The 26,836-nt window shown below is 50.9% G+C and overlaps 1 protein-coding gene across 6 annotated transcripts in view; it reads right to left on the minus strand.

Moving 5' to 3' along the window:
• The window catches only part of RHBDL3 (rhomboid like 3), a 54,809-nt gene that overhangs the window by 10,709 nt on the left and 17,264 nt on the right, over positions 1-26,836 (minus strand). For 5 of the 6 annotated variants that reach the window (XM_070478711.1, XM_070478710.1, XM_070478715.1 and 2 more), the window contains 5 exons: positions 23,196-23,354; positions 19,218-19,442; positions 15,333-15,481; positions 13,432-13,544; positions 7,473-7,573 (listed from right to left, as the gene is read on the minus strand). In XM_070478711.1, the coding sequence (XP_070334812.1) occupies positions 7,473-7,573; positions 13,432-13,544; positions 15,333-15,481; positions 19,218-19,442; positions 23,196-23,354 (747 nt within the window). Of the gene's footprint in view, positions 1-6,054; positions 6,255-7,472; positions 7,574-13,431; positions 13,545-15,332; positions 15,482-19,217; positions 19,443-23,195; positions 23,355-26,836 lie in introns of those variants that run through there. The other variant, XM_070478712.1, reaches the window with a different exon arrangement.

Consider the following 26,836-nt stretch of genomic DNA (forward strand, 5'->3'; position numbering starts at 1 on the left):
AAGTCTGACTCTTTGCAACTCCATGGACATTCACCCACCAGGCTCCTCTGTCCATGGGATTCTCCAGGCAAGAACACGAGTGGGTTGCCACTTCCACAGGCAGTGAGTCCATCTGACTCCAGGATCCTCCTCCAGGGGATCTTCCCGACCCAGGGATTGAACCTGCATCTCTGGCACTGGCAGGCAGATTCTTTACCACTGTGCTACCTGGGAAGCCAGGGGTTAGGAACTCTCCTGCCAACGCAGTGGACATGAGTTCGATCCCTGGGTTAGGAAGATCCCACATGGAAAGGGATGACTGAGCCCGTGTGCCGTAACTACTGAAGCCTGTGCACCCAGAGCCCGAGATCCACAGTAAGAGACCACATGAGGAGCCCGCGCACCGCAACTAGAGAAAGCCTGTGTGCAGCAACCAAGACCCAGCACAGCCCCCCAAAAAATAAATGAATTAACTGCAAAAAATTGTATAAAAAGTTTCAAAAAAAACCTTTAAAGGAAAAAAAAAAATCCTTCAGAATCTCAAGGACCTTGGATGAAGCCAGGGAACTCCAGTTTTCCCACATGGATGCCCTGCCCCAACCCCAACCCCCACCCCCCAACCCTCGCCGCCGACCAGCTTCATCCACCACACCTGCCTGGCCCTGGAAGATACTGGCAACTGCCAAGCTGATCCAGTCACACCCTCTCATCTGCACTTGAGGGTCAAGGAGGGCTAGGGCAAGGTCACCATGAGTTAAGGTCGAGCTTGACAGGGTTCCCAGTCCAGGGCTCTGTCTGCCCACACTTCCAGGGCAAGGTCATGTTTTGTCTGTCTGTGCTGTCTGTCCCTGCCGGCTGCCCCCAGCTGCCCTCAAGGCTGAGTGAACAGTCAGTGAGTGACCAGCCTCCCAGCAGCTGAGGGGTTAAACTAGAAAGTCACTCCTTTTCACCAGCTGCCTCATCTCCCACCCCCCTCCCCATTATTCCCTCCAATAAAATAAGCACAGTGAGACAACAGAAGGGAAAAAAACCTCACACAGTGCCAGCACTGCTGCTGCTATAAATGTTGAAAAGCCTGCAGGCCCCTGGGGAATATAAACTTTTTTTCAGGTCCTTTAATTTCATTCTCTCCCAGAGCCTTGCAGGGTGAGATGGTAACTCACCAACAGCAAACAAGGCGGTAACCAGTCCCCTCGGCATCTTGCTCATCCAACCAGCTAAGAGCTCACAGGCTGAAACCCAGGCGGGAGGTTCTGTTCCCAGACTGCTTTACATACCCCCAGTGGAAACAACTTCTTGTCAAATCACTTCACGAAAACCCAACACAGGAAACAAGAAAGCATGACACAGATAAAATTAGATGTCATTAAGTAAAAATCCTACAGCAGGCTTTTTACTTAATAAACTGAGCCTTGTAACACAGCAACCTTCTTCGACTTTCAGACAACAATCTTTCCTGTGCTTTGACAGCACAGTTCAATTTGTGAAAATTTAGATCTCAAAACGTTTTAGAAAAACACCTATTGAATGGGGCAAAGTATAAGAAAATATCTTGTATATTTAAAAATGAAACTCTGCTCTACGGGCTGCAGCAAAAAGCAATTAATAAATTATTCAATTATGTGTGTCTTTATACTTCTAGAATTTCAAATAAGAAGCCCTGATTGCAGGTCTTTAATGCCATCCAGATCGTTTGTTGAAATGTTTTCTAGATTTAATCCCTTGATGTAAACAAGCTTTCTGAAACTCAAAGTGCTTTCTTTTTTTTTTTTTTTTTATGAAAAATAGGAAACCACTTTCATTTCAGGCAGAATCTCTCACTTAAGTACAGTCCTGAGAACAGAAGTGTTCGACATTTTTCTGCTATGTATCTGAAGCATAAAGTACACATTTTCAGATTACTCCCTGTGCAGATATCCAGTGGAATTTATAATTAAAGACTATGTATAAAATATATATACAGGAATGAAACTACCATATGAGTCAACAATCCCACTACTGGGCACATACCCTGAGAAAACCATAACTGAAAAAGACATGTTACCCTGATGTTCACTGAAGTGCTATTTACAATAGCTAGGACATGGAAGCAAGCTAGGTGTCCACTGATAGATGAATGTATAAAGAAGCTGTGATACATATATTCACAATGGAATATTACTCACCCATAAAAAGGAACACATTTCAGTCAGTGCTAATGAGGTGGATGAACCTAGAGCCTATTACGCAGAGTAAAATAAGTCAGAAAGAGAAAAACAAATATCTCATATTAACGCATATACACAGAATCTAGCTCAGTCGGTAAAGAATCTGCCTGCAATGTAGGAGACCCGGGTTCAATTCCTGGGTCGGCAATATTCCCTGGAGACGGAAACGGACAACCCACTCCAGTGTTCTTGCCTGGAGAATCCCACGGACCGAGGCGCCTGGCGGGCTACAGTCCCCGGTGTCGCCAGAATCGGACAGGACCGAGCGGCTCAGCACAGCACACACAGAGGGTCCAGAGAGGGCCCTGATGAGCCTGTCTGCAGGGCGGCCATGGGGACGCAGACACAGAGGACAGACTTACGGACACCGGGGCGGGGGTGGGGCAAACCGAGAGCGCAGCATGGGAACACACACACTACCGTATGTAAGACAGACTCGGGGAACTCAAACCAGGGCTCTGTGACAACCTAGAGGAGTGGGGGGTGGCAAGGGGGAGGGACGTTCAAGAGGGAGGGGACATCTGTATACCTATGGCTGATTCATGATGGTGTATGGCAGAAATTAACACCATATTGTAAAGTAATTATCCTTCAATTAAAAAATAAAGAAAAAATAATAAATAAAATCTAAATCAAGAGCTCAAATAAAATGATGACACTATTCAAATTATTTTTTACCTTTATAAAAAGTTTCAGGCTGAATAAAGGAACAAATTGTTAAAAAGAAATATATATATATATATATATATAAACACTTTTGAACTGTGGTGTTGGAGAAGACTCTTGAGAGTCCCTTGGACTGCAAGGAGATCCAACCAGTCCATCCTGAAGGAGATCAGTCCTGGGTGTTCATTGGAAGGACTGATACTGACGCTGAAACTCCAATACTTTGGCCACCTGATGCAAAGAGTTGACTCACTGGAAAAGACCCTGATGCTGGGAAAGATTGAAGGCAGGAGGAGAAGGGGACGATAAGAGGATGAGATGGTTGGATGGCATCACTGATTCAATGGACATGAGTTTGGGTAAACTCTGGGAGCTGGTGATGGACAGGGAGGCCTGGAATGCTGCAGTCCATGGGGTCACAAAGAGTTGGACACAACTGAACAACTGAACAATTAACTAATATAAACACACATATACCTACAGGATCTCCCAGTATGGTAATCTGCCACATAAATGACATTTTCACATGCATTTTTTTCATGTCTTTCTCACAACTACTTTGTGAAGAAAGGATTACAGATGAGAGAACAGAATCCCGAAGGAGTTAAGGAAATCACAGCATAATATATGGTAATACCAGACCTCAAATCCACACTTCCTGACAGGTGCACGCTCTTTCTCCCTCTGCTCCAATGAGGTGCTTTATTGGGTATGTATACACACAGACCAAATCTTCACTTTGGAATTAAAGATCAACAGTCTAAATAAATGTGCTCAGTCACTCAGTCATCCTGACTCTGCAGCCTCATTGACTGAAGCCCGCCAGGTTCCTCTGTCCGTGGGACTCTCCAGGCAAGATTACTGGAGCAGTCTGCCATTTCCTACTACAGGGGATCTTCCTGACTCAGGGATCAAACCCGCGTCTCTTGAGCCTCCTGCATTGGCAGGTGGATTCTTTACCACTAGCGCCACCTGGGAAGCCCTCTAAACATGTAAACACTACTCTACACAAAATAATTAACAAGGACCCAGTGTGCAGAACAGGGAACTCTACTCAATCCTCTGTAACGACCTAGATGGGGAAAGAATGGAAGAGGAATAGATATATGTATATGTATAAGTAAATCACTTTGCTGTACATCTGAACCTAATACAACACTGTAAATCAACTATTTGTTATTCAGTTACTCCAGTGCGTCCGACTCTGTGACCCCGTGAACTGCAGCACGCCAGGTTTCACTATCCTTCACCATCTCCCAGAGCTTGCTCAAACTCATGTCCACTGAGTCAGTGATGCCATCCTACCATCTCAACCTCTGTCGTCTCCTTCTCCTCCTGCCTTCTATCTTTCCCAGCATCAGGGTCTTTCCCAAGGAGTCGGCTCTCTGCATCAGGTGGCCAAAGTATCAGAGCTTCAGCTTCAGCATCAGTCTTTCCAATGAATATTCAGGGTTGACTTCCTTTGTGATCGACTGGTTTGATCTCCTTGCAGTCCAAGGGACTCTCAAGAGTCTTCTCCAACACCACAGTTTGAAAGCACCAATATAAAATGAAAATAAAGGAAAAAAAAGAACTCTCCTCTTACATTTGCTAACATTCTGGGGAGAAAAAAATCCGTCATCTACTAGGCAGAACCACATGAAACCGCCAAGGCTGAAATGCTTCTGACCCACAGAAATACCGATTTCACTTGGCTTGTCCTAATGCATCTCCGAATTGCTGGGCGCTGAGCTAGTTTGGGTAAAGGGAGCCTCTCGGTGAAAAGAAACTGACCTTTCTAAGAAGGAAGTGAGTGAAATGAGCATTCTTCACTGTTCAATAAGCAGCACACAGCTTTTTAAAGGAGGGCTACCAAATGTCACGCTCCAGGGGACCCCAAAGCTCCCTGTTGGCCAGAGAAAGCCATGTCCTTCTGGAAGAGCGCTGGGCTCTCGGATGGGATGTCTCAGCGGCACCACCGCGGGCTACTTGCAGAAAGAACTACGAACTGGTAGAAAACTGCTCTCAAACACCCCCTCCTCACCCCCATACCCCACCCCGGGCCCTGGGTCTGCCCTCACCATGGGAACTTCTGGGAACACCAGAGCTACTTCCCAGGTGGTGGCGAGGGGCGGAAACAGGGCATCGTTTTGAAGTCCTGCTTGCCTCTTCCTCCGTCGGGCTGGTGCATGTCCTTCCACACAGACGCATCTTGGGGGGAAGAGCAGGGGGAGGGTGGCATTTCCTCCCCCTGCAGAAAGGAATTGGGGCAGGGGGAGGAGGGAGTGGCGGAAGCAGAATTCAGAGGAAAAGCTGTGTCTGGGGAAAGCGGTGGCGCTGATACAGAATGACCCATTTAAAGGGCCATGTGAGGCGGCCCTGGACTCCCAGGTGCTTAGCAGACAGAGGCACGCACCCTGTGTGTAAACACACTTCCCGCTCCCAACCCTCCCCCCCACACACACCCTCACATGGCCTTTCCAGCCTCTGCGGCAGTTCTTTCTCTCTCAGGGTACAAATGGGACTTTGGTGCAGAGAGAGAGAATGGTGTTGAGGAGCAGGACAGCTGACAGCAGCAATGATGAAGAAATGGAGGAGAGTTCCCGGTGGTCAAGTGGTTAAGACTCCGTTGCAGGCGGCACGGATTTGATTCCTGGTCCGGGAACTAAGATCCCACATGCCTGGCAGTGCGGGCAAAATAAATAAGACGTGGGGGAATTTAGGAACTCTATGAACTCTTGGAACTGAGCATCTGAATATCTGCCACGTGGGTGAAGACAGTGATGGGGGAGGGAGGTGTGAACAAGAGGATCCCAAAGAGAAGCCATTCCTTTCCTGGACGCGGTCCCTGCTCCCCTCCCCCAGGTTCTTCCTTCCTTCCTGCCCCCAGATTCAGTGGGTACCCTCTGCCATGCATCCGGCCCTATTCCAGGCACTGGGGAAAAGATAGGTAAGACCTGGGCTGTGCCTCTGCGGGGGGCATCAGGCAGAGTGAAGCACGCACTGCCAACAACTCCTCTTTCAGCCTCCAAACTTCAGACTGCTTCCCAAACAAGGAAGCTGTCTTCCTTGGCCTCCTCTAAGACTATCAGGTGGCTTTCAATTTCTTGCCGTGAAAGTCCTGTCTCCACTCTGAGTCCACCCCAGCCTCTTCTGTGAGGAGTCAGGAATGAAGATAATACTTAAACCAAGTGGTCATTTTTATTGTATCTCATTGGCCCCACCCCATCCCATTTCACAGATGGAGAAACTGAGGCACTGAAGTCATCTGCTCAAGGTCACTCTTCAGGAAGTAGGTAGCTGCCACTCAGATCTAAGCTGAAGAACAGCCCCTGCTGTTGGCTGGTTCACGCGAGTGCCTTCCAGGAAAAGCCGAGGAAGAGCGTGAGAAACGGGACGACGGTGTCCAGACGCCATGACGGGCTGGTGGAGGACAGCGACACTTAAATGGTTGCCAGGAGATGTGGGTTCAAGACCCCATTTTGCCTCCAACTTGATTGTGACTTTGGACAACTCATTTAACCTGTCAGGGCCTTATTTCCTATTTGAGAATTTTGATGAGATCATCTCTAAGGTCCCTTTACTTCTTTTTTTATAATTTTATTTATTTTTGGCTGTGCTGGGTCTTCATTGCTTCAGGGGCTTTTCTCTAGCTGTGGTGAGCAGAGGCTCCTCTGCAGTTGGGTTGGGGCGGCATCTCATTGCGGGGGCTCCTCTTGTTGCAGAGCAGGGGCCCTAGGGCATGAAGTGGAGAAGGCAGTGGCACCCCACTCCAGTACCCTTGCCTGGAAAACCCCATGGACGGAGGAGCCGGGTGGGCTGCAGTCCATGGGGTCCCTAAGAGTCAGACACGACTGAGCAACTTCACTTTCACTTTTCACTTTCACGCACTGGAGAAGGACATGGCAACCCACTCCAGTGTTCTTGCCTGGAGAATCCCAGGGACGGGGGAGCCTGGTGGGCTGCCGTCTATGGGGTTGCACAGAGTCAGACACGACTGAAGCGACTTAGCAGCAGGGCGTAAAGGCTTCAGTAGCTGCGGCACGTGGGCTCAGCAGATGGGGCTCCCGGGCCCTGGAGCATAGGCTCAGCAGCTGGGGCACACAGCCTTAGTTGCTCTGTGGCATGTGGGATCTTCCCAGATCAGGGATCAAACCTGTGTCGCCTGCATTGGCAGGCAGATTCTTTACCCACTGAGCCACCAGGGAAGCCTGGGCCCCTAAGGCCCTTTACTTTTACCTAACTATGAGAAACAACGAATCACAATTTTGATGGGTGCTAGTGGTCCAGAATTTTAACTTTTTAAAGCCACCAAGTAGCAAAGAGTTGGAATAGGGAGCCGGGCAAAGCCAGGCTAGAGAAAATTGAAATCATATATGGAAAGGACCCACTGGAAGTGGCCTGGCAGAGGGTGAGGAAGTGTCCTTGAATTTGGCTACTGGCCAAGGTCAGCTGGGGCTTGCTGAGCCCAGGCTGGAGCACGGAAGAGAATCTAAAACCCAACTCTGAAAAAAAAATAAAAATAAAAAATAAATAAAATAAAAATAAAACTCAACTCTGGTAGATTAACATCCAGGCCCAGGGACGGCAGGGAGGGGGTGGGGTGGGCCAAGAAAGGACTTCGGGGACGGGGGTGCTCACCATGACGATGTTGGCCAGATGGGCAGAGACAAGCGCATACACCCCTCCAGAGGAGCCCACCACCGGCGCGGTCATGTCAGCCACAGACACTGCCAAGGACCCTGGGGCAGAGAGAGAGACGGAGAACTCAAGGATGCTGGAGTTGCTTCCCACCCCCAGTCTCAGGCGCTGGGATGCTGCAGCCTCAGGGCTGAGACTCCAGAGCGAAAGCTCCCTCTCTTCCTCCCGGGATCCCACATCACCCTGGAGCTCCCTGAAAAATTCATCTACTACCGAAAGGACTGTTTGGTTCAAACTTCTCCTTTTACAACTGGGAAGCAAAGTCTCAAGGAGAGAAGTGATTTGTCCACAGTAGAGCTCCAACCCGGATCATCTGCCTGGCGACCTGGCCTCACCGGGGGCTATCTCAGGGTTCTGAGCAATCATGAGAAAACCGTAGCAGTTTTGCAGAAACTGCCACCGTTAGGGGGCGCTATGTGTCAGACACCTGCCAAACATTCTGCGTGACCCTCAAGCCCCCTCGCTGAGGCAGGTGCTAACAGCCTCAGTGCAGAGACCAGGAGGCTGAGGCCTCAGTCACCTGGCAGGAATGGCTGGAGCCAGGACGTGAGTCCAGGTCTGCCTGACACAAAACCCAAGTACTCTTGGCCTCTCCAGAAGCCACTCCCTAAACTGTCAACCTCCACCCTCTACCCTTCTTTCTCCTCAATAGCACCCAGAAACCTGCCGTGCATCACCTCCAACGGAGTGAAACTACAACAGGCCAACAGGACCTCTAGAGCTGGGCATCTTAGTAGGAAAAATGTCCTTGAGAAGTCCCGGGGAAGAGAGAAAGATGATGTCATACCCCCTGGGGGAAAGGAACAGTACAGACTCTTGGTCTGGAGGATGAGAAACTTTGGTCCTGGGAGGGAAGCTGGGCAGAGAGGAGATGGGCAATGCATTGTTCTGGTCTCATTTAAGTGTGATCAATGCTTTGGCTTCCAGGGAAGGACACAGGAGACTAAAAATAACTGGGAGTTAGAACCCAGGGCTCAGAGGATGAGAGGTGGCTGGCGGGGTGAGTGTGCAGAAATCACCACTGGAAAATGCCCGCAGGCTCCTGAGCCAATTAGTCGCTGCCTGGGTGGAGAGAGGAGGGCGAGGCAGAAGGCCAAGTTCTGCAGGCCCTACGGGGATGGAGGGTCAGCTCCTAAGGAAGAGGCTGGGGCCCACCTGGGAACCAGGGTACCTGACACCCTGGGCCTGGAGAGGTAGCAGCAATGTCATCTGCCTACTCCCCTCATCACTTGCCACTCCCACCCCAGATTGCTCTCAAGGCTCCGGGCTCACTGAGATCCTACCAAGAAGAGATTCCCCACAACAGGGTCTTCGTCTCCAGGGGGATGTCATCTCTCAAGGAAAACACAAACTGTCATGAACTAAGAACACCAGAGTCCTTCTCCCCTCCCAGGGCAACTATAAATCTTTCCTTTCCCCTTTCATGCTTGCCCTTCGGCTTTAATTAGGTATTGATCTATTGTCAGATAACTTTTTTTTTTTTTTAAACTGCTGAGCCACAGGGTCAACCCTATATAACAGGAGGGTAAAAAAAAAAAATCCCAGGGTGGCCCGCAGGCAAGCAGAGATCTGCATGACAAAGAATTCCCACGCTCCGGGCTGGGGCTGGTGGAGAAGGCTGCATTGCAGGGCTGGACAGGGCTGGCGGCCCAAGCCGCTCCTCATTACCGTCTGGACAGAGAAAGCTCCCAGGCTGGCCTCTTTTCTCCGCGTTGAGTCCCTACAGATGGGCCCAGTTTCTACTCCTTCGGGCTCCCCGTGGGATCCATCAGGGCAGGGAGGCGGCAGGGTCCAGCCTCCACGCACTGACCTTTCCCTCACCCTATCCAGGGATGGGAGTCCTGACCCCGGGCAGGGCCACAGGTCAGTCTGGGTGGTGGCAGGACGGTCAACTGGGGGCGGGACTGGCTACTTGTGTGACCTTGGACACAGCCCCTGAATTCTTTGGGCTTCAGTTTTCAAATCTGTGAAATGAGGTTAGTTCTAAGGCTGTCCAATGTTCGAGCAGTGAGACTCTGTTTTCAAAGAAAACTGTCACACCTCTATCCCACAGCTCAGAAGGCCGCTCAGGCTGAATGGGGGTGAAACATGGGGAGTAGAGTTTGCCATTCAATGAGGGGGGACCTCCAGGGTTCCTTCCAGATCAGAAATACAATAATCTAAGCCTTGGCCGAAATCCAGGGTCTGGGGTTTGAATATTGATTTTAGAATCTAGAAGGTAATGATCTGGACCCACTTGCCCTCCATTTGTGGCAGAAAGACTTTCCTTAAATGACTGCAAATTAGTCCTGGACTATGGGCTTCCCTGGTGTCTCAGATGGTAAAGAGTCTGCCTACAATGCAGGAGGCCTGGGTTCGATCCCTGGGTCAGGAAGATCCCGTGGAAAAGGGAATAGCTACCCACTCCAGTATTCCTGCCTGGAGAGAATTCCATGGTCAGAGAAGTCTGGTGGGAGAGAATTCTATGGACAGAGGAGTCTGGTGGGCTACAGTCCATGGGGTCACAAAGAGTCACACTGGACTGCGTGACTAAAACTCTCATTTTCAGAGGGACTGGGAGAAGTCAAGTAGAAATGTGGGCTGGTATGCATATCAGCAGAGTAAAGCCATTCCAGGGTAGGAAGCCAGGGCCAGGGAGGATTCCTGACAAACCTAAGGGATGACAGTTCAATAAATGTCCAGTGTGAACCCAAGGAGGTCAGGAAGGCAGAAGACAGAGAAGCAAGCCCCAGCGACAAGCCACACCTCTGCACAGCAGCAAACCAAAGGGCCAGTGCGAGTCAGGGCTATGAATTTCCACCCCCCGAAACCCTGGGTCCACGCCAGCACGGTGATGAATCGGCGACTTTGCTGTAACGCACAGCTGTGATGTTAGCCTGGAAAATTTAAAGCAGGTGTCCTCCAGCATCTCCCGTGGTCACTAAAGAAAAGCAAATCCAAATAAAAATTGCCCAAACACCTACCTTTAAGCAGTATAACGTTATTTACTCTTTCCTTTAGTGCTTAGCATGTGCCAAACCCTGTGCTAGGCTCTGGGGGTACACCCATGGCTTCTGATCTACAGAGTTTATAATCAAAGTTGGGCAAAACAGTGAAAAGACTGGGCTATTTTTATTTTTTTGGCTGAACCACATGGCTTGCGGGATCTTAGTTCTCTGAGCAGGGATTCAACCCATGTCCCCTGCAGTGGAAGCTGAGAGTCCTAACCACTGGATTGCCAAGGAAGTCCCAAGACTGGGTGTTAAAGTATTTAAATTCATCCCTCTAGTCATCAGCGAAAGTGATATACACCTTGGCTTCAAGCATTGGCTAGAGGCACAGGTTTGGGGAAGAGTTTCTACTCCAGTTCTAGGATTTCTTGGCTGAGCAAATAGGGTGATTCCAATCCTTTGAACTATAAAATGTGGGTGTCAGTATCCACTTTAGAGGAATGTGATGAAGAGCTAACACATGTGAACCCTTTATCACATGCCTGGACCATCAGACATGTTGAGCAGAGATTAGTTATAATTGTTACAAAACGTGATGGCCTTGGATTTGGAATATTTTCATCGGGCAGGAATTAGAGAGCAGGGCTTAATGTCTGTGAAGACCACCCCGCCTTGGAGAACTTCCCTGGTGGTCCAGTGGTTGAGACTTCGCCTTTCAATGCAGGGGGTGTGGGTTCGATCCCTGGTCTGGGAGCTAAGATCCCATATGCCTCAGGGCCAAAAAACCAAAACACAAAACAGAAGCAACACTGTAACAAATTCAATGAAGACTTTAAAAATGGTCCACATAAAAAAATCTTTAAAATAAAAAAAAAAAAGACCTCCCTTGGTTTCGGATAAATTCCATGCATAAAGGATAAGTCTTGCCTCTGGTTCTCGTAAAGCTAAGGTCGTGTTAGAGCACCGCCTTTGGGGTCAGACAGCCTGATCAGAGCCCAGCTCCACCACTTAATGACTGTATCTTCTTAGGCAAGTCACTCTGCTCCTCCAAGCCTTGGCTTCTGTATCTGTAACAGGTGAAGCGTAATGGTACTTGCCCAGGGGGTTGTTGCAGGGATTAAATGCAGCCTGCACAGGACAGGCACTTGGCTATCTGGTCAGAGCCCGCCTGTCTGAACGGGCACCCCCTCTCTGAAGAGGGAGGCACGCAGTGGAGGAGGAAAGGGTGCAGGCGGATCAATCAGCTCAATCCTGCAGATCAATGGCGTGACATGTGGTGCCCAGAATGCCCTCTGCTCTGAATCAATGGCTCAAATAGGACAGCGCGCGTCGTTTGCTTTGTAGCACAGCCCCCCACCCTCGGGTTCAGCTGGCAAGCCCCCTTCTGCCTGCACACCAACCCCTTCTGCACTGGTGTCCCTGGGAAGTAATGCCTGCACTGCCTCCCCGCTGGGACGTCTGGCTTGGACGAGGCCTGAGTCATCTGGAATCCGTGTTGTCTTCCACGTTACTCCGGCACTCCCACTTAATTGACTACTAACTGCAAGTGTTACGAGCACTTCCCTGTTCCTCGCCATTAACCATCTGGGTCTCTGAGTAGGTAGGTATGGAAAACGTGGCTCTGAATCCCCACATGTCGACACTTGGGGGTGTGTGGGTGGCTGAGGAAGTCTGGCACACAGAGATGCTCATCAGACCTTTGTTCAAGGATGCAGAAGGTGCTGGATTCTGGGAGAGGCCGGCATGGGCACTGTCCAAGGTGGCCAAGTTTTCAACCTCAGCCCAGGAGTGAAGGAGAACGGCGCTGGGCCAACCTCCCAGGCTGAGGGTTTACAAATTAGCAGACCAGCCTCTCCTGGGATGGACAGGTGTGTGGGTGGGGTGGGAGGCTTCCAGAAGCTCTCCCATTCACTCCCGGGGTCCCTGCCTGCCCACTGTTTACAAGGCTGACGCTGCCCTGCTCTCCTGATGACAGCTTTAATGCCACTCAGAAAGGATTAAGATCTTACTTAAACACACACGCAAAGCTCCCTTGGGCACTGCTGTCAAGGTGAAGAGCTGAAGCAGCAAAGCTTGTAAAGAAAAAAGCCAGCAATAAAGTTGGAGACATCACCAGGGAGATTCCTCTGTTCAGAAGCCCAGTTGGTGCAGACTTCTGCAGAAATCTCCTCCGCACCCCTCACCTCACCCCAGTCCACCTCCCCTCCCACCAGGGTGGGGGACCAGGAGCTGGGACACTGTCCTCTGTCCACCTCACCCCAGTCCACGTCCCCTCCCACCAGGGTGGGGGACCAGGAGCTGGGACACTGTCCTCAAGGCCACAGTGATTACACTTATCACCTGCCACGTGGGCTGAGTCAGCCAGGGCCCAGACTCTGCCAGCTGGCACAAGTGCTCATGACCTCTTGGGCCAGACTCTCTCCTGCCCGCAGTGGGTCAATCAAGGGCTGGCCCGGGGAAGAGGCACGACCGCCCTTCAGGTTCAGGTGGCCCCCCTTGCCCTGGGATCTCACTACCATTGCTTTACTTCATTCTTCACCTTGCCCCGCCCTCCTCACATCCAGCATGCGTATCTCATTTTTTGTGGTTCAGTCGCTAAGTCGTGGCCGACTCAGCGGCAGATCTCATTAGTTCCCTCATAAAAGCTTGACGGGGGCCAAGAGAAGGTAAGGAATTTCCCCAAGTTCACACGGCTATGACAGGGTAGTGAAAGACAGAAACCTCGGTCAGTCTGCCGGCTCCAAATCATGTACCCTGCACCCGCTTTGCCATCACACGCCTCCCTGTCCGGGTGGCATCCCCTTCCGATCTCCCTAGGGAGGTGGGGAGAGGTACCCCGAGGAGAACCCTAGCAGTCAGGAGCCTGGGTGATGAGTGTCCGCTGGAAGCCTGGGGCCTGCCTGACGGCAAAGGTCTCATCAGCCGCTCTGCAGAGGTTCACCCCATGGACTCTGGGCCCACTTGCCTACCTGCCACGACACCGGCCACATAGACAAGCCCAATTCTGGTTGCTCCATGCACCATCTCCAGAGGTACCCCCACCAGGAGCTGGAGCACCACGTTGAGTCCCAGGTGTTCTATCCTGTATAGAGAGACCACGGTCATTCACTCAGCATATCAAGAGGCTGGGGATCCAGCAGTGGACAAGACCCTATGGCTGAGAGCTCCCTGGTGGCTTAGTAGCTAAGAATCCTCCTGCCAATGCAGGGGACGTGGGTTTGATCCCTGGTCTGGGAAGATCCCCACCTGCTGCCAGGCAGCTAACCCCATGTGTCATAAGTACTGAAGCCTGTGCTCCTAAAGTCCACACTCCGCCACAAGAGAAGCCACTGCAATGAGAAGTCTGCATGCAGCAGTGAAGACCCAGTGCAGCAATAAATAAATATTTAAAAAGAAAAATAACTTAGTAAGTCAAAGCTATTTCCCCAGTTCCTGTTGAGTCCACATCTTAGCTCATGAGGATACCCAAGCATGAAGGGCCTCCCCTACTCTCCTCCTCAGCCCTGGAGTTGAAGCCAGGACATAGCAGGCCAGGCTGCCATTCCGTTAGGCTCAGGGTAGAGACATTCATCAGTGGCCATCAGAGAAGTCTCTTCTCCCCAAAGCAGCCTCCCCAGCAGGTGCAGCCAGTTGTGGGAGGCTCTGTGGCCCCTTCAGCAGCTCAGCAGGAGCAGAGGTTCACAGTGGAGCTTCCCTGTGGCCACTGTGGGTCATTCTCCCAAGGGGAGAGCCGTGAGAGCTGGGTGATCTTCTTCCCACTGGCATCCCCAGGGACAGGCACCCTCAGGGCTTTTCCACGCTTTCCCTCCACTTTTCTCTCGAATCTGTAGAAGACTCTGCAGAGGTCTGGGGTCCAGGGACTCTGACTTTCCAACTCCACGCTTCTACTGTGTAAAAACTGTCTCCAGCTAAGATCATGCATTCAAGAGACTTGGACCTGGGTGGTCACCTGGCCAGCTAGGAGGTCCTTATCATGGGGTAAGATGCACCCATGAGAACTGGTGGCACTCCAGGTCCCAAAAGAGGTCACACGGCTCTGTAAACAGAAATGTAACATTGCCAGAGTTCCTCCAGAAGACTCATGTCACCATATAGGTAGACCTCCTTTCCACAAACCAGTGCTTTATTTCACTTATAGGGGCACTCACCCCTAGTTTATGGACAATGAACCTGGTGGCTGACCACATTTCCCTCTTTGCTTTGGCCACCAGGAAGCTCAGAATAAATTTGTAACCTACTTACAGCAAATACATAGATTCACATGCTGTATGTGTGTGCTGATCTCACTTTGCTTTCCCTTTCCCATACACTCTTTTTTTGAAACTGTACAGTTTATATACACATATAAGTTTATTTATTTTTGGCTGCACTGGGTCCTCATTGCTTTGTGCGGGCTTTCTCTACTTTCAGCAAGCGGGAGCTACTCTTCGTTGAGGGGTTCAGGCTTCTCGTTGCAGTAGCTTCTCTTGTGGCAAAGCACAGGCTCTAGGCACATGGGCTTCAGTAGCTGTGGTGCACGAGCTTAGCTGCTCCGTGGCATGTGGAATCTTCCCCATCAAACTCGTGTCCCCTGCACTGGCAAGAGGATTCATATCCACTGCACCTCTAGGGAAGTCCCCTAAACTGAACATGGCATGCTCACAGCTATGCACAAACATCACCACCACCAACTGTAAAACATTTTCATCTCCCATACACTCCTAATAATTTACACATACAATTTGGTATTAGATAAGTTTTAAGAAGTCATCTCAAACCCTGTGGCCAGGTAGACAAAAAATAAACTTAAAAAATATATCTCGATCCAGGCTCTCTGGACCAGTTATTTTTCTGCAAGGATTCTCGATAGAGAAAGAACACCAGTACTCACCCCGCATGCATGAATATGTATGTCAGGTAACGCCAAGCCTGTGCTCGGAGCTGCGGATGGTAAACCAGTGAGTTCTTCAGGTATCGTGGGTGGGTTACCTGCAGTACAAATTGGCCCAGCGACACCCCATTATAAAGGAAAAAGGCAACCTGAAGGAGAGCAGAGTGCAGAGAGGCTGTTACCAGGCGGGAAACTGCCAGGAAGCCCTCCTGTGCCCATTACCACGTGGAATCTCTAGGGAAGTTGCCATCTGTCCTTCTCACACCCCTATGACCAGCACCCAAGCTAGCTCTCCACCACCTCTCGCTCCACTTCTGTTCATTCTGTGTTCAGTGTTCACAAAATGGTCTCAAGGTCTCTGCCCACATTTCCTCGGTGCTAAGCTGAAAGGGTTTGGAGGATTTTAAACTTTAATTCCAGTAATAACTCACATACCCACTTGGGGGCTGAGGCAATGCCATATAAGTTGATTTCAAAAAAAAAAAAGAAAAACTGTGGCAAAAGCCGCGTAACATAAAATTTACCATCTTAACCATGTTAAGTGTGGAGTTCAGGGGTATTAAATATATTCACAATGGGCAACCATCACCACTATCCATTCACAGGATTCTTTTCATCTTGTAAAAGTGATGAGAGAAACTCTATATCCATGAAACATTAATTTCCATTCCCTGCCCCCCAGCCCCTGGCAACCACCATTCTGCTTTCTGTCTCTATGAACACGACTACTCCAGGGACTGTGTGGAAGTGGAATCACACAGCATTTGTCTTTTGTGACTGGTTTATTTCATTCGGCATAATGTCATCAAGATATATCCATGTTGTAACATATGTCAAAATCTCCTTCCTCATATTCCACTGTATGTATCTACCGAATTGTGTTTCTCCATTCATCTGTCAATGGATGCTTGGGTTGCTTTCACCTTTTAGCTTTTGTGAACAATGCTGCTATGAACATGGGTGTATAAATACCTGAGTCCCTACTTTCAATTCTTTTGGGTATACACCCAGAAGTGGAGTTGCAGGATCTTATGATAATTCTGATTTAATTTTCTGAGGAACTGCCATACTGTTTCCCACAATGGCTATACCACTTTACATTCCCACCAACAGCACACAAGGTTTCAATTTCTCTGAATTCTCATCAACACCTCGGGTAAGTTAATTTGTTAAGATGACTGAAGCATACTTGTTTAAGCCCTAGAAGAGTGTTTATTTTAACTATTTCTCCCTGGAACTCTTTCTACATGCATAATTCATGTCCCTAGGTTCTTAATTTTAAGGATGCCTCAGGTATTGATCTGGGCTATAGGAGCAATGTCTTCTCCAACAATTGATGGGGGTTTTGCTCCTGTACTAAATGATCCCAAATTCTTGTGTTTCTTTGTGACTCAGGTTTGCTTGGACATCTTCTCCTGTCCTCTCTTGCCATGCCTGGGTGTCAGCAAGTTGTGAACCAGTTACCACAACCAGGTTCTTACTTCTTTTTGTTGGCAGGGAGGAGGCCCTCTTCCAGTAGCTTCCCTTTATGTTCACTGTTATGGAATCAGAAAGTTAGGTTACTGGAACTTGATGTGAAACAAAAGGCTTGGGCTTTGGTATAAGGACTCTGAAACAGTTATTTCATCATTTTCTAGTTTCTTCTAGATTGGCGGCTCGAGTTTACATAGCTGAGGTTTTGGAAAATTGGAAACCAATCTGGACAAAAGATCGAGCTCCTCTGGATGACCCTGGGCAAATTGTTTTAATTCACTGGTCCTCCATTTCTCTGAGGCTTCCCAGGTGGCAGAGCAGTAAAGGACCCCCCTGTAATGCAGGAGATGTGGGTTTGATCCCTGGGTTGGGAAGATCCCCTGAAGTAGGAAATGGTAACCCATTCCAGTATTCTTGCCTGGAAAATCCCATGGATAGAGGAGCCTGGCAGGCTACAGTCCATGGGGTTGCAAAGAGTCAGACTGAGCACATACGTGGTTTTCCCATTTGGAAATGGGAATACTCATGTCTACATTTCCATGGTGACTGTGAAGTTTAAAAATGATAAACTATAAAATATTTTTTTTAAAGGTGGGCTTCCCACCAGGGGCTCCCCTGGTGGTCCAGTGGCTAAGAATCCACCATGCAATGCAGGGGACCTGGTTCTATCCCTGGTCTGGGGAATTAAGATCCCACACACTGTGGGCAACTAAGCCTGCACACTGCAACCGAGACCCGATCTCTCTCTGCGTGCTCAGTCGTGTCCAACTCTTTGCGACCCCATGGACCGTAGCCTGCCAGGCTCCTCTGTCCATGGGATTCAGCATGGATTCCCCAAGCTAGAATGGGATTCTCCAAGCTAGAATACTAGCATGGTTGCCATTTCCTACTCCAGGGGAGCCTTCTCTTGAGGGATTGAACCCACATCTCATGTTTCCTGCATAGGCACCACTAGTGCCACCTGGGAAGCCCTAAGACCCGATGTGGTCAAAATAAATAACTTTTTTTTCTTAAAAGATAAAGTACACGAAGAGCCAGCCCTGTGAGCAGCATCAGCTGAGGGAAGGCAGCTGTAATTAGCTTGGGGTTAAGTCCTCCTGGGCTAAGCCTGGGAATGGCTCAGGGCTCCCGGCAGCTGGACTCCCTGGGAGCCGAATCTGTTCACCTAACACCATGCGTGCGGGTGGCCTGGCAGCAAACACAGCTTGCAAGCCAACTCGTTATTATTGGTCCTCAAATAGAAGTTAATAAATAGACCAACACAGTAAGCGCTTGGAGAACAAGTCCAAGAATATCTCAGAAAAATCGCAACTTCAACATGTACTTGGAGGAAGCCAAACAACAAACCGAGGAGCTCTGGTCTGCAGTCCAGATATTCTGATTTAAGAAAGGAAGAAGCAGGACGCCATGAGGCTTAATGATCCTGCAGTTTGATTCAGCAGGAATTTTACAAGAACGTTCGCAGGGGCGGTAATTAGGCCCCTAGCTCTGGAAGAGAAATGGTGGAGATTATAAAATGCCAAAAGGAAGCCAAGCATCAGTTTGAGAGCTGGCATTTGAGGTGGGGGCCCGCAGGTTCTGGGGCTAAAGAGCCGGAAGAATTAGAGTCCCTCATACAGGAACGCTGATTCAGAAAGTGGTACTTTGGATCGTGTTGCATAAGATGAGAATTTTAGAATTACAATAGGTAAGGATGATTCCCTAAGGGGAGAATGTTCCTGCAAAATATGTGAAGCCCACATTTACCTGTTCATAAACACTCCTTCCCATATGTATTGATGTAATGCTCTCGTGCTCAGAAAATACCATCAGCCATTCTCTGGCTCTAAACAGAGGAGAGGAGTGGGAGAAGGAGGGCAAGTCTGGTTATTCCCACTTTCCAGGTGGAAGATGGAGTCCAGGGGGAACAAATGACCCATCCACGAGGCTCACTCCACTCTGGGAGGAACTAACAGAAGTTGTTTTAATGAGTTCGCCTGGTGAAATGCCCCCAATCAATGACCTTCTGACACTGTTCTTGTTGCTGTTGGTTTGGGCGGGGGAGGAGGGTCATATAGGGGTTTTGTTGCAGTGCATATGATTTCAAGTCATGATCTTTGTAATATCTCTGTGGCCCAGGGGTTATAATACCTGCATGCCCAGTACCAGGGCCTGACCTGCCATGACAACTGCCATTTGATCCTCAACCATCACCCTTCGGTGGTGAAGGTGCTGCCCTTCCCCTTGTGATCTCAGATATCCTCCTGGAACTTCCCTGGAGGTTCTAATTGTTAGGATTCTATGCTTCCACTGCAGGGGGTACAGGTTCGATCCCTGATTGGGGAACTAAGATCCCACACGTCACATGGTGCGGGGGAAACAAAATGATATCCTTTGACCCTCCAGCAGCCCCTTCACCACCCCTGTCCTTGCCTCTAGCAGTGTGACCGTGATCATGAACCAGGGCGGGGGGCAGCAGGTATAACTGTCGTAGTACCACTTCCGGTCAATTTCCCGGGGCAGGGTCTCGTAGGCCACGTGACGGATGAGTCGCTGGGAGAGGTTCAGCCCCTTCTCCTCCAGCAGGGCCTTGCTGCAGAGCCTGCGGTTCCCCTGCAGGATGGCCTGGCGAAAACTGTTGGACCGCTTGTTGCTCATCTACATGGGAAACAGGGTGGGGGAGGGGGGTCAGAACCGGGGTCTCAGGGGAACCCCATCCCATTTCCCAGCCAGCCAGTTCCTTAGACCGCCCAGGCCTGAGGCTACCTTCCTCTTTCTTCTGTATAGTTTGCAAGGAGTTAAATGTAAGTTAACAAGAAGCAATATTCACCAAGCTCTTCTGTGTCAGGGGCTGTTCTAAGCACATCACAGCTCAGCTCATTTGATGCAACTAGTCTACCTGCTAGATAAAGACCATGAATATCCCCATCCCACCGGATGAGGAGCCCAAAGCGTAGAGAGTTCTAAGAATCCATCAAGTCCAAACCCAGTAAGGCTCCAGAGTCTGGATTCTTATCCACGATACCTCCTCCCACCCACCAGCCTGTCATCCCTCACAATTTCCTGAGCAACTATTAAGCGTCAGGTGTTGCCAGACACCGGAATACAGAGGTGCCAAAGGCCAACAAGTGAAAGTGAAGAAAGTGTGAAAGTGTTAGTCACTCAGTCGTGTCCAACTTCTTGGGACTGCGTGAACTGAAGCCCACCAGGCTTCTCTGTCCATGGAATTCTCCAGGCAAGAATACTGGAGTGGGTAGCCATTCCCTTCTCCAGGGGATCTTCCCAACCCAGGGATGGAAGCCGGGTCTCCTGCATTGCAGGCAGATTCTTTACTGTCTGAGCCACCTAAGTAACCAGCAATCATGGTTCACAGTGAAGCCTGCTGTGGGAGCACACAGGAGGAAGGCCCAACCCGGTTCCAAGGTGATCAGGGAGGACTTCCTGGAGGAGGTGGCACGAGTGAGAACTGCAGGACGAGTAGGAGTCAGCATCCCCAGCCCCTGGAACCAGAACCCAAAGCTGTGCTTGTGGAAGGTCATCAGTCCTGAGTGACCCCAAAGGAACTGTGATACTCAGGGAGCCCCAGGACGGGCCCCTCCCCCACAGAGCCCAGGCAGCCTGACTCCCAGAGGCAGACCTGCTGACTTCCAGCCTCCAGAGGCCTCTGCTACCTCCCACACACTCTCCCCGACCACACTCTAGAAACTCCATACAGGGAAATATTCTAGAGACACAGCTCTCCCAACCAGAGTCCACAGTGCTGCCAAGGGGCTGCCCCATGGTCGCTGGGTAGGGATTATCAGTGTATTTCTGGGACTGTGGGCCCAGCAGTGGACATCAGGCTAAATCCAAAGGCAGGAGTCCGGGCAGGGCTGCAGAGGGGAACCAGCCAAAGGCATAGGGGTTTGAAGCCCTGTGGGGGGCAGGGAGCCGGGGAGGATCTGGGTTCAGACCAGGTCAGGACGAATAAGTCTCCATCAGTAGTGCCCATCCCCTCTCCTGGGTTCTGCACACACCTGAAAAATCTGGCTTAAGGCTCCCCCCTCTAGCAGGCCTTCCCAGATGAACCCCTTCCAACAATTCCCTATTCCTATCCCCTCCATGCCTGCAAAGCTTGGGCCTGGTTTTCAGTGGCTTCAGCTCTGTAAATTCAGGCAGGGCTCAGGGCTCTGCGTTCACTGCAAGCGCAAGACAAGACCATGTGATCAAATCAGTTTGTAGCCATCCTCTCCCCCAATCTCCAGGTGTGTACACACACTCACAAACACACAGCTGCAAGACTCATGGTGGGGAGGAGCTCAGCGTGAGTATGGCAGAAGCAGGGCATGCACACACACACACTCAGCATTCTCCTCTGCCCTGATGTGCCTAGAACTGTGCTGGGCACAGTAGTGGCCATGGTCTCTGGCCTCACGGAGCTTACAGGAGAGACAGAGGTGTAAACAGCAGCAAAAGATGATGTCTCCTTTGTTATCCAGTGCACTGTGTTATCCCGGTGATATAAAGGTGGAGATGGGAGCTTGGAGAGTAATTTTCCTTGGAAAGTAATTTTCTCAAGGATCCATAGTTAGCAAATCATGGAGTCAGGATTCAGATTCAGATCTGCCTGACTCTGGGGCCCATGCTGGCCCATATAGTGCTTTCATGCCAGTTAGATAAGGGAGCCTCTTCTTCCAGGTGGATGCACCCTTTCCAGGCCTTGCTGAACAAAGCCCAGGCCAGATTTCAGTCCTCATTAATCTCTCTGTCTGGCATCCTTATACAGTCCACAACCTGTACATCCATACATGACAACCCTGACCACTCAGCTGTAATGCAATGTGGTCTGTGTTAGAAGAAAGGCTTACACAAAGCATTGTGCGGGCTCAGGATAAGGTTAGTTCATTCTGTCTGGGTTGGCGTGGGAAAAGGCTCACAAAAGATGCCAAGGAGTTAACCGGGTGGAAGAACATTAAGAGGCAACAAAAACTTTCAAATATTTCCTCTTATTTAATCCTTGCCACCATCCTGAAGAGGCTTCCCAGGTGGCTCAGTGGTAAAGAGCGTGCCTGCCGATGCAGGAGATACAGGTTTGATCCCTGAGTCAAGAAGATCAACCAGAGAAGGAAATGGCAACCCACTCCAGTATTCTTGCCTGGGGAATCCCACGGACAGAGAAGTCTGGCGGGCTACAGTCCATGGGATCGCAAAGAGTCGGACATGACTTAGTGACTAAACACCACCACCATCCTGAAAAAGGTTTCCTTTGGCTTCATTTTACAAATGGACTCAGAGAATCTTTCCCACTGAGTGGCAAAGGCAAAGCATTAAGCAGGACCCAGGTCTGCTCCAGCCCCTGGGCTCTCTGCCCTTCCCAGAACCTCGCTCCCGGTGAGCACCTTCTTAGGCCTGGCCTCGAGGGCAGCCTTGCTCACAGGCATCCAGGCTCTGGCTGGCCACTCCAGCTCAGAACTCAAACAGAGAAATCTTGACGGCAACAAGCAACCTGCTGTTGCGAATTCACACAGATTTCCCGAACCCCCAGCTGGAGAGAAGCCGCTCACTGGCCCCGCTATGCCCTCGCTCCGTCCCGGCTGAGCAGAGCACGTGTCGAACATGCTAGTGCTGGGCCTGCGGAGGGGCCATGAGCTCAAACCTGTGACCTGATCTTTGCTGGCACTGATGGGTTCCTAGCCATGCAACTCACCTCCATGACCCATCCCGTGAATCCCAAATGTCCCCAAATTCCCTGCTTAATTGAGCTCTGCCTCCCACCCTCTAAAAGGTCTGCTCCCTGGGTCCAATCTGAACAGCAGATTACTTCATCCCTAAAAGCCTTACAGCTTCTGGCTGCCATCTGTTAATCTCTGGATGAAGGCAGGTCCCCAGTCAAGAGGCAATTAAAGCAACACCAAAGCCCGCACATCAGAGCGTGGCCATGGCACGATGGCAGGTCCTGGCTCCCCCATCACTGACGCCTCTGAATCCCAGGAGCCTGGGTGTTCATGAACTGACTGTTCACACCAGTCATTTAGTTCATGGATGACAAGAAGAGAGGTGACTCTTCCATTCCACCAAGAGGGAAACTGCATGGAATCTCCCAGCCTTGTGTTCATCATGCTAGTTCATTGCGGCTTCTGCTCACGTCTCCTCCACCCACTCAGCCCCACTGAACTCCATTCCAATCCTGCCACTGTAGCCCTGAAACAGCACAGCAGTGACCCTAGTGAGGAGGAAGTCCTGACTCCAAGACACCAGACCACTGGGCAGGATTCACGGGCCTCCTGTCTCCAGCCCCTTCTATCACCTAGAAGCCTGGAGTTTTTCAATGCTGAAGACCCACCAATCCCAGTAATTAATTATCCAAAAGGGCCCTCTAAGCCACACCCCCAAACAGGCCACTCCCAGTGGCGAGGGATCCAGAGTGCTCACCAGGTTGACAAAATCCTGGTAGCAGATCTGGCCGTTGGCATGGCTGTCGGCGAGAGCCAGGAGGACCTCCCTCTTGTGTGGGTCCAGCTTGGAGCTGTGGCTGTCCAGGAGGCTCCGGAACTTGCCTGTACTGATGAAGCCTGTGTTCCCAGGGTCACACTGAGGGAGAGACACACACAGCAGCAGGGTCAGCGGGGCTCCGTCCCCCACTCTGCGTGGCCCCAGGTGCTCCATCACTGCCACCACTCACGGCTTTCGTCCTCAACCCCCTGCTGACCGAGGACCACAGGGCATCTGGGCTGTTCCCAAGGCCCCCAGGGGAAACATCCAAATGGGGCAGACAATCACGAACAACCCTAGAAGGCCCTGGAGACCTCTGAGATCACCCAAACCAACCACCTGATGCACAGAGAAGGGGAACGGAGGCTCAGAGAGGTGACTCTCTGCCCTACTTCTGACCCAGGACAAGTGGAAAGTGGGACTGAAAAGGCGATGAGTAGAGGAAGAAATCTGGAGCCTGGGCTGGAGGGGCTGAGCCGGCAAAGGCAAGAGGCTTTGGGCAGTGGGGAGCACAGCCTGGAAGGCCCCCCCGCATCTGCCTGCCAGCCCTTCTCCCACACCCAGACCACATGCACACCACACCCTACACACCGGGCTCCCCAAAGACCCTGTGCTCTGAATGTTTGGTTGGGTTTCTGATGCTGCCCTTTTGCCCTCTGCAGCTTTTTAAAAATTCACTACAACTTCTTTTTAACTGTTTTTATTTTTTGGCCACACCATGCAGCATATGGGATCTTAGTTCCCCAGCCAGGGGTTGAACCGCTGCCCCCTGCATTTGAAGCTTGGAGTGTTAACCAAGCTTAGGACTCCAAGGTCCTTAAGACCTTAACCAAGGTCCAACTTAACTGGACCGCCAGGGAAGTCCCTGCCTTCTGTAGCTTTGCACAAGTGGGTACCTCTGCCGAGGATTCCTCCTCACCCCTCAACTCCCTGGGAGACTTGGGTTCACCCTTCCAACTCCTCAGACGTCCTGTGTCCAGCAAGCCTTCCCCCAGCACACGATCTGCTTCCCTGGAACCTCCAACAGCCCTCCAGCCCCCATCCCACTATCTATTTTCAACTCCTCTCTGGACACCAGTTCCTTGAAGGCTGGCATCACAACTTATCCCCAGGGCTCAGCACAGAGGTTGGCATAGTTCGACACTCACTGAAGATCTGTTGGCTGAATAAGTGGATGTCTGGGTGAAAAGATGGGCACTCGTTTTCCAAGGAACGGCTCAGGGGTTCCGTTAGAAAAGGGGCTGGGACTTCCCTGGCGGACCAGTGGTTCAAGACTCTGCTTATACTGCAGGGGGCGCAGGTTCAATCCCTGGTAGGGAAGCTAATATCCCGCGTACCACTCAGAGTGGCCGAAAGACAAGAAAAGGAATAGAAAAGGGGCTTATTCGTCTCCCCCAGAGAAGCCCGTGACTCTCTGGTCCCCCTTTCACTGCCCCTTCTCTTTCCCCACAGAACACACCCAGTGTCCCCACTCAGCACACACTAACTGGCTTTACAGACGCCCGGAGCAGTTCCTGATCACAAACTGTCCCCACATGAACTCACTGCACTTGGAGATGCTGCTGCAGGTTACTTCGATTTTAACAGGCAAACAGGGACTTCCCTGGTGGTCCAGTGGCTAAGACTGTGCTCCCAATACAAGGGGTCCCAGGTTCAATCCCTGACCAGGGAACTAGATGCTACAGGCTGCAACTAAAGAACCCACAGAATGCAACTCAGACTCAGCAGAGCCAAATAAATAAAATATATATATTTTTAAAAAGGCATTTAAAAAATGAGCAAACAGACATTTCAGACATCTGCACGTGCATGACAGGGAGCCCGGAAAATCAAACCCACTTTCCGCCTTTCCTGGATAAGGTCAGTGAAGACTATTTTTGGAAAGGTTGATTCTGTGTGCAGCCTCTCTAAGACAACCCAGGAGATATGACTCCTTCAATCCTCCCCAGAACTCAGTGAGGGGGGACATCTCGAAGGAGGCCTATTGAAAAGTCTGCACTTGTTCCCCACCCTCCACCCAAAATAACAGATTTCAGGGATGACACTTCTTTAGGTCCCACCAAGGAGTATTGCAGGAAACTCACCTCCACCCTGCTCCAGAAAGATCTCTATGAGCTAAAACACCTACTATTTGCTGAGTGTTTTTATGGGGCTAAACACCATTCCAAGCATCTCATGTATATGATTTATTTAACCTCCTACCACAACCTTACGAGTATGTCGTATAATTATCTCCATTTTGAAATGGGAGGGAAGGGGGCAGGGCACAGCCTTTAAGAGAATGACATAGCCAAACGAGACGACATAAACTGATGAGAACTAAATGACTTTGAGACGGCCGATGAGCTGACGTCCACTAGACCTTGAGCCTCAGGACACTCACTGTACCACGTCACAAGCTAAGTGACACACCCACAGGCAGCATGACGGCTCCAAGGCTGACTGTCAGAGACCGAAAGGTGGCCGGTGGCCCAATTCCTGGACATCTCCACCCTTCCCCCCAAGTAGTTGGGCTAATCCTTCCACGCGTTAGCCTGTGAAATTAGCCAGCCCATAAAAAGTAAACCCACTCTATTTTGATGCCACTCCCGCCTCCTGAGATGGCCCACACTCTTGTCTGTGGACTGTGTTTCTCTCTAAATAAATCCACTTCTTACCTATCAGTTGGCCTCTCACTGGATTCTTTCTGTCATGAGACGTCAAGAGCCTGAGCTTCATTAAGTCCTGAAAGCAGGTGTGGGATCTCACCTGCTGGGTGGGCTCGAGTCCCGGGACATGGGTTCTGGGTTCCAGTCCCAATCTGAGTTACATGGTTTCAATCTCACAGATGAGGAAGTGAAGACTCGGGAAGATGAGCGCAGAGAGGTTAAGTGACATGCCTGCAAGCCACAGAGCCGAAGACCCCAGAATCCCAGGACCGGACAGCCCAGCCATCACCACTGGCTGCAGCTGCCCTCAGCCTTCAGAGCCGGCTCTGCTGCTCAGAAGCCAAATGTAAGGATCAAAGAGGTGAACGCAAAGCCCGGAAAGGAGGGGCTCCAGGAGCCTCCGGGTCCCCTCTAAAGCAGGAAAGCGCTCACACTGCAACAGCTCTGATCTTACAGCTCAGACAGGAAGTGATGCCTGCGGTGGCGAAGTGGCAACGGCAGCAGCTGGGGCGGGGGTCTCCCCCTCTGCCTGGGCCGCAACCCTCCCCTCCCCTCCCCAGGCTGGCACGGGGCGACAGGGCCTCACCAGCCTGGCCCTGCCTGCTTCCCTGTGGCCCTCGTCCTGGGTGGGCTGATGGGGGTTGGGGGGGGGGGGGTCTAAGTAGGGGATGTTCAGAAGCAGCCCTGAGTCCTGGGAACATTCGCCCTTCCCCACCCCTCCCCTGGTGAGCACCGCAGGGGGCACCTCCTGCATCAGCCTGGGGTGGGGGGGAAGACAATCCTTCCCGGAGGGCCCATCCAAGGCTCTCCCGAGGGATGGGGTGAAGGGGCTGGGATCAGGCAAGGGCCCCTCTCCTTCATTCCGGCTCCAGACAAAGAACCACCTGCTCCCCTGGTCTCCCCCCGCCCCCCTCCCCGGGCTCCCTGCCGTGG

This window comes from Odocoileus virginianus, chromosome 17 (assembly GCF_023699985.2).
Source record: "Odocoileus virginianus isolate 20LAN1187 ecotype Illinois chromosome 17, Ovbor_1.2, whole genome shotgun sequence".
In the NCBI taxonomy this organism is placed as follows: domain Eukaryota; kingdom Metazoa; phylum Chordata; class Mammalia; order Artiodactyla; family Cervidae; genus Odocoileus; species Odocoileus virginianus.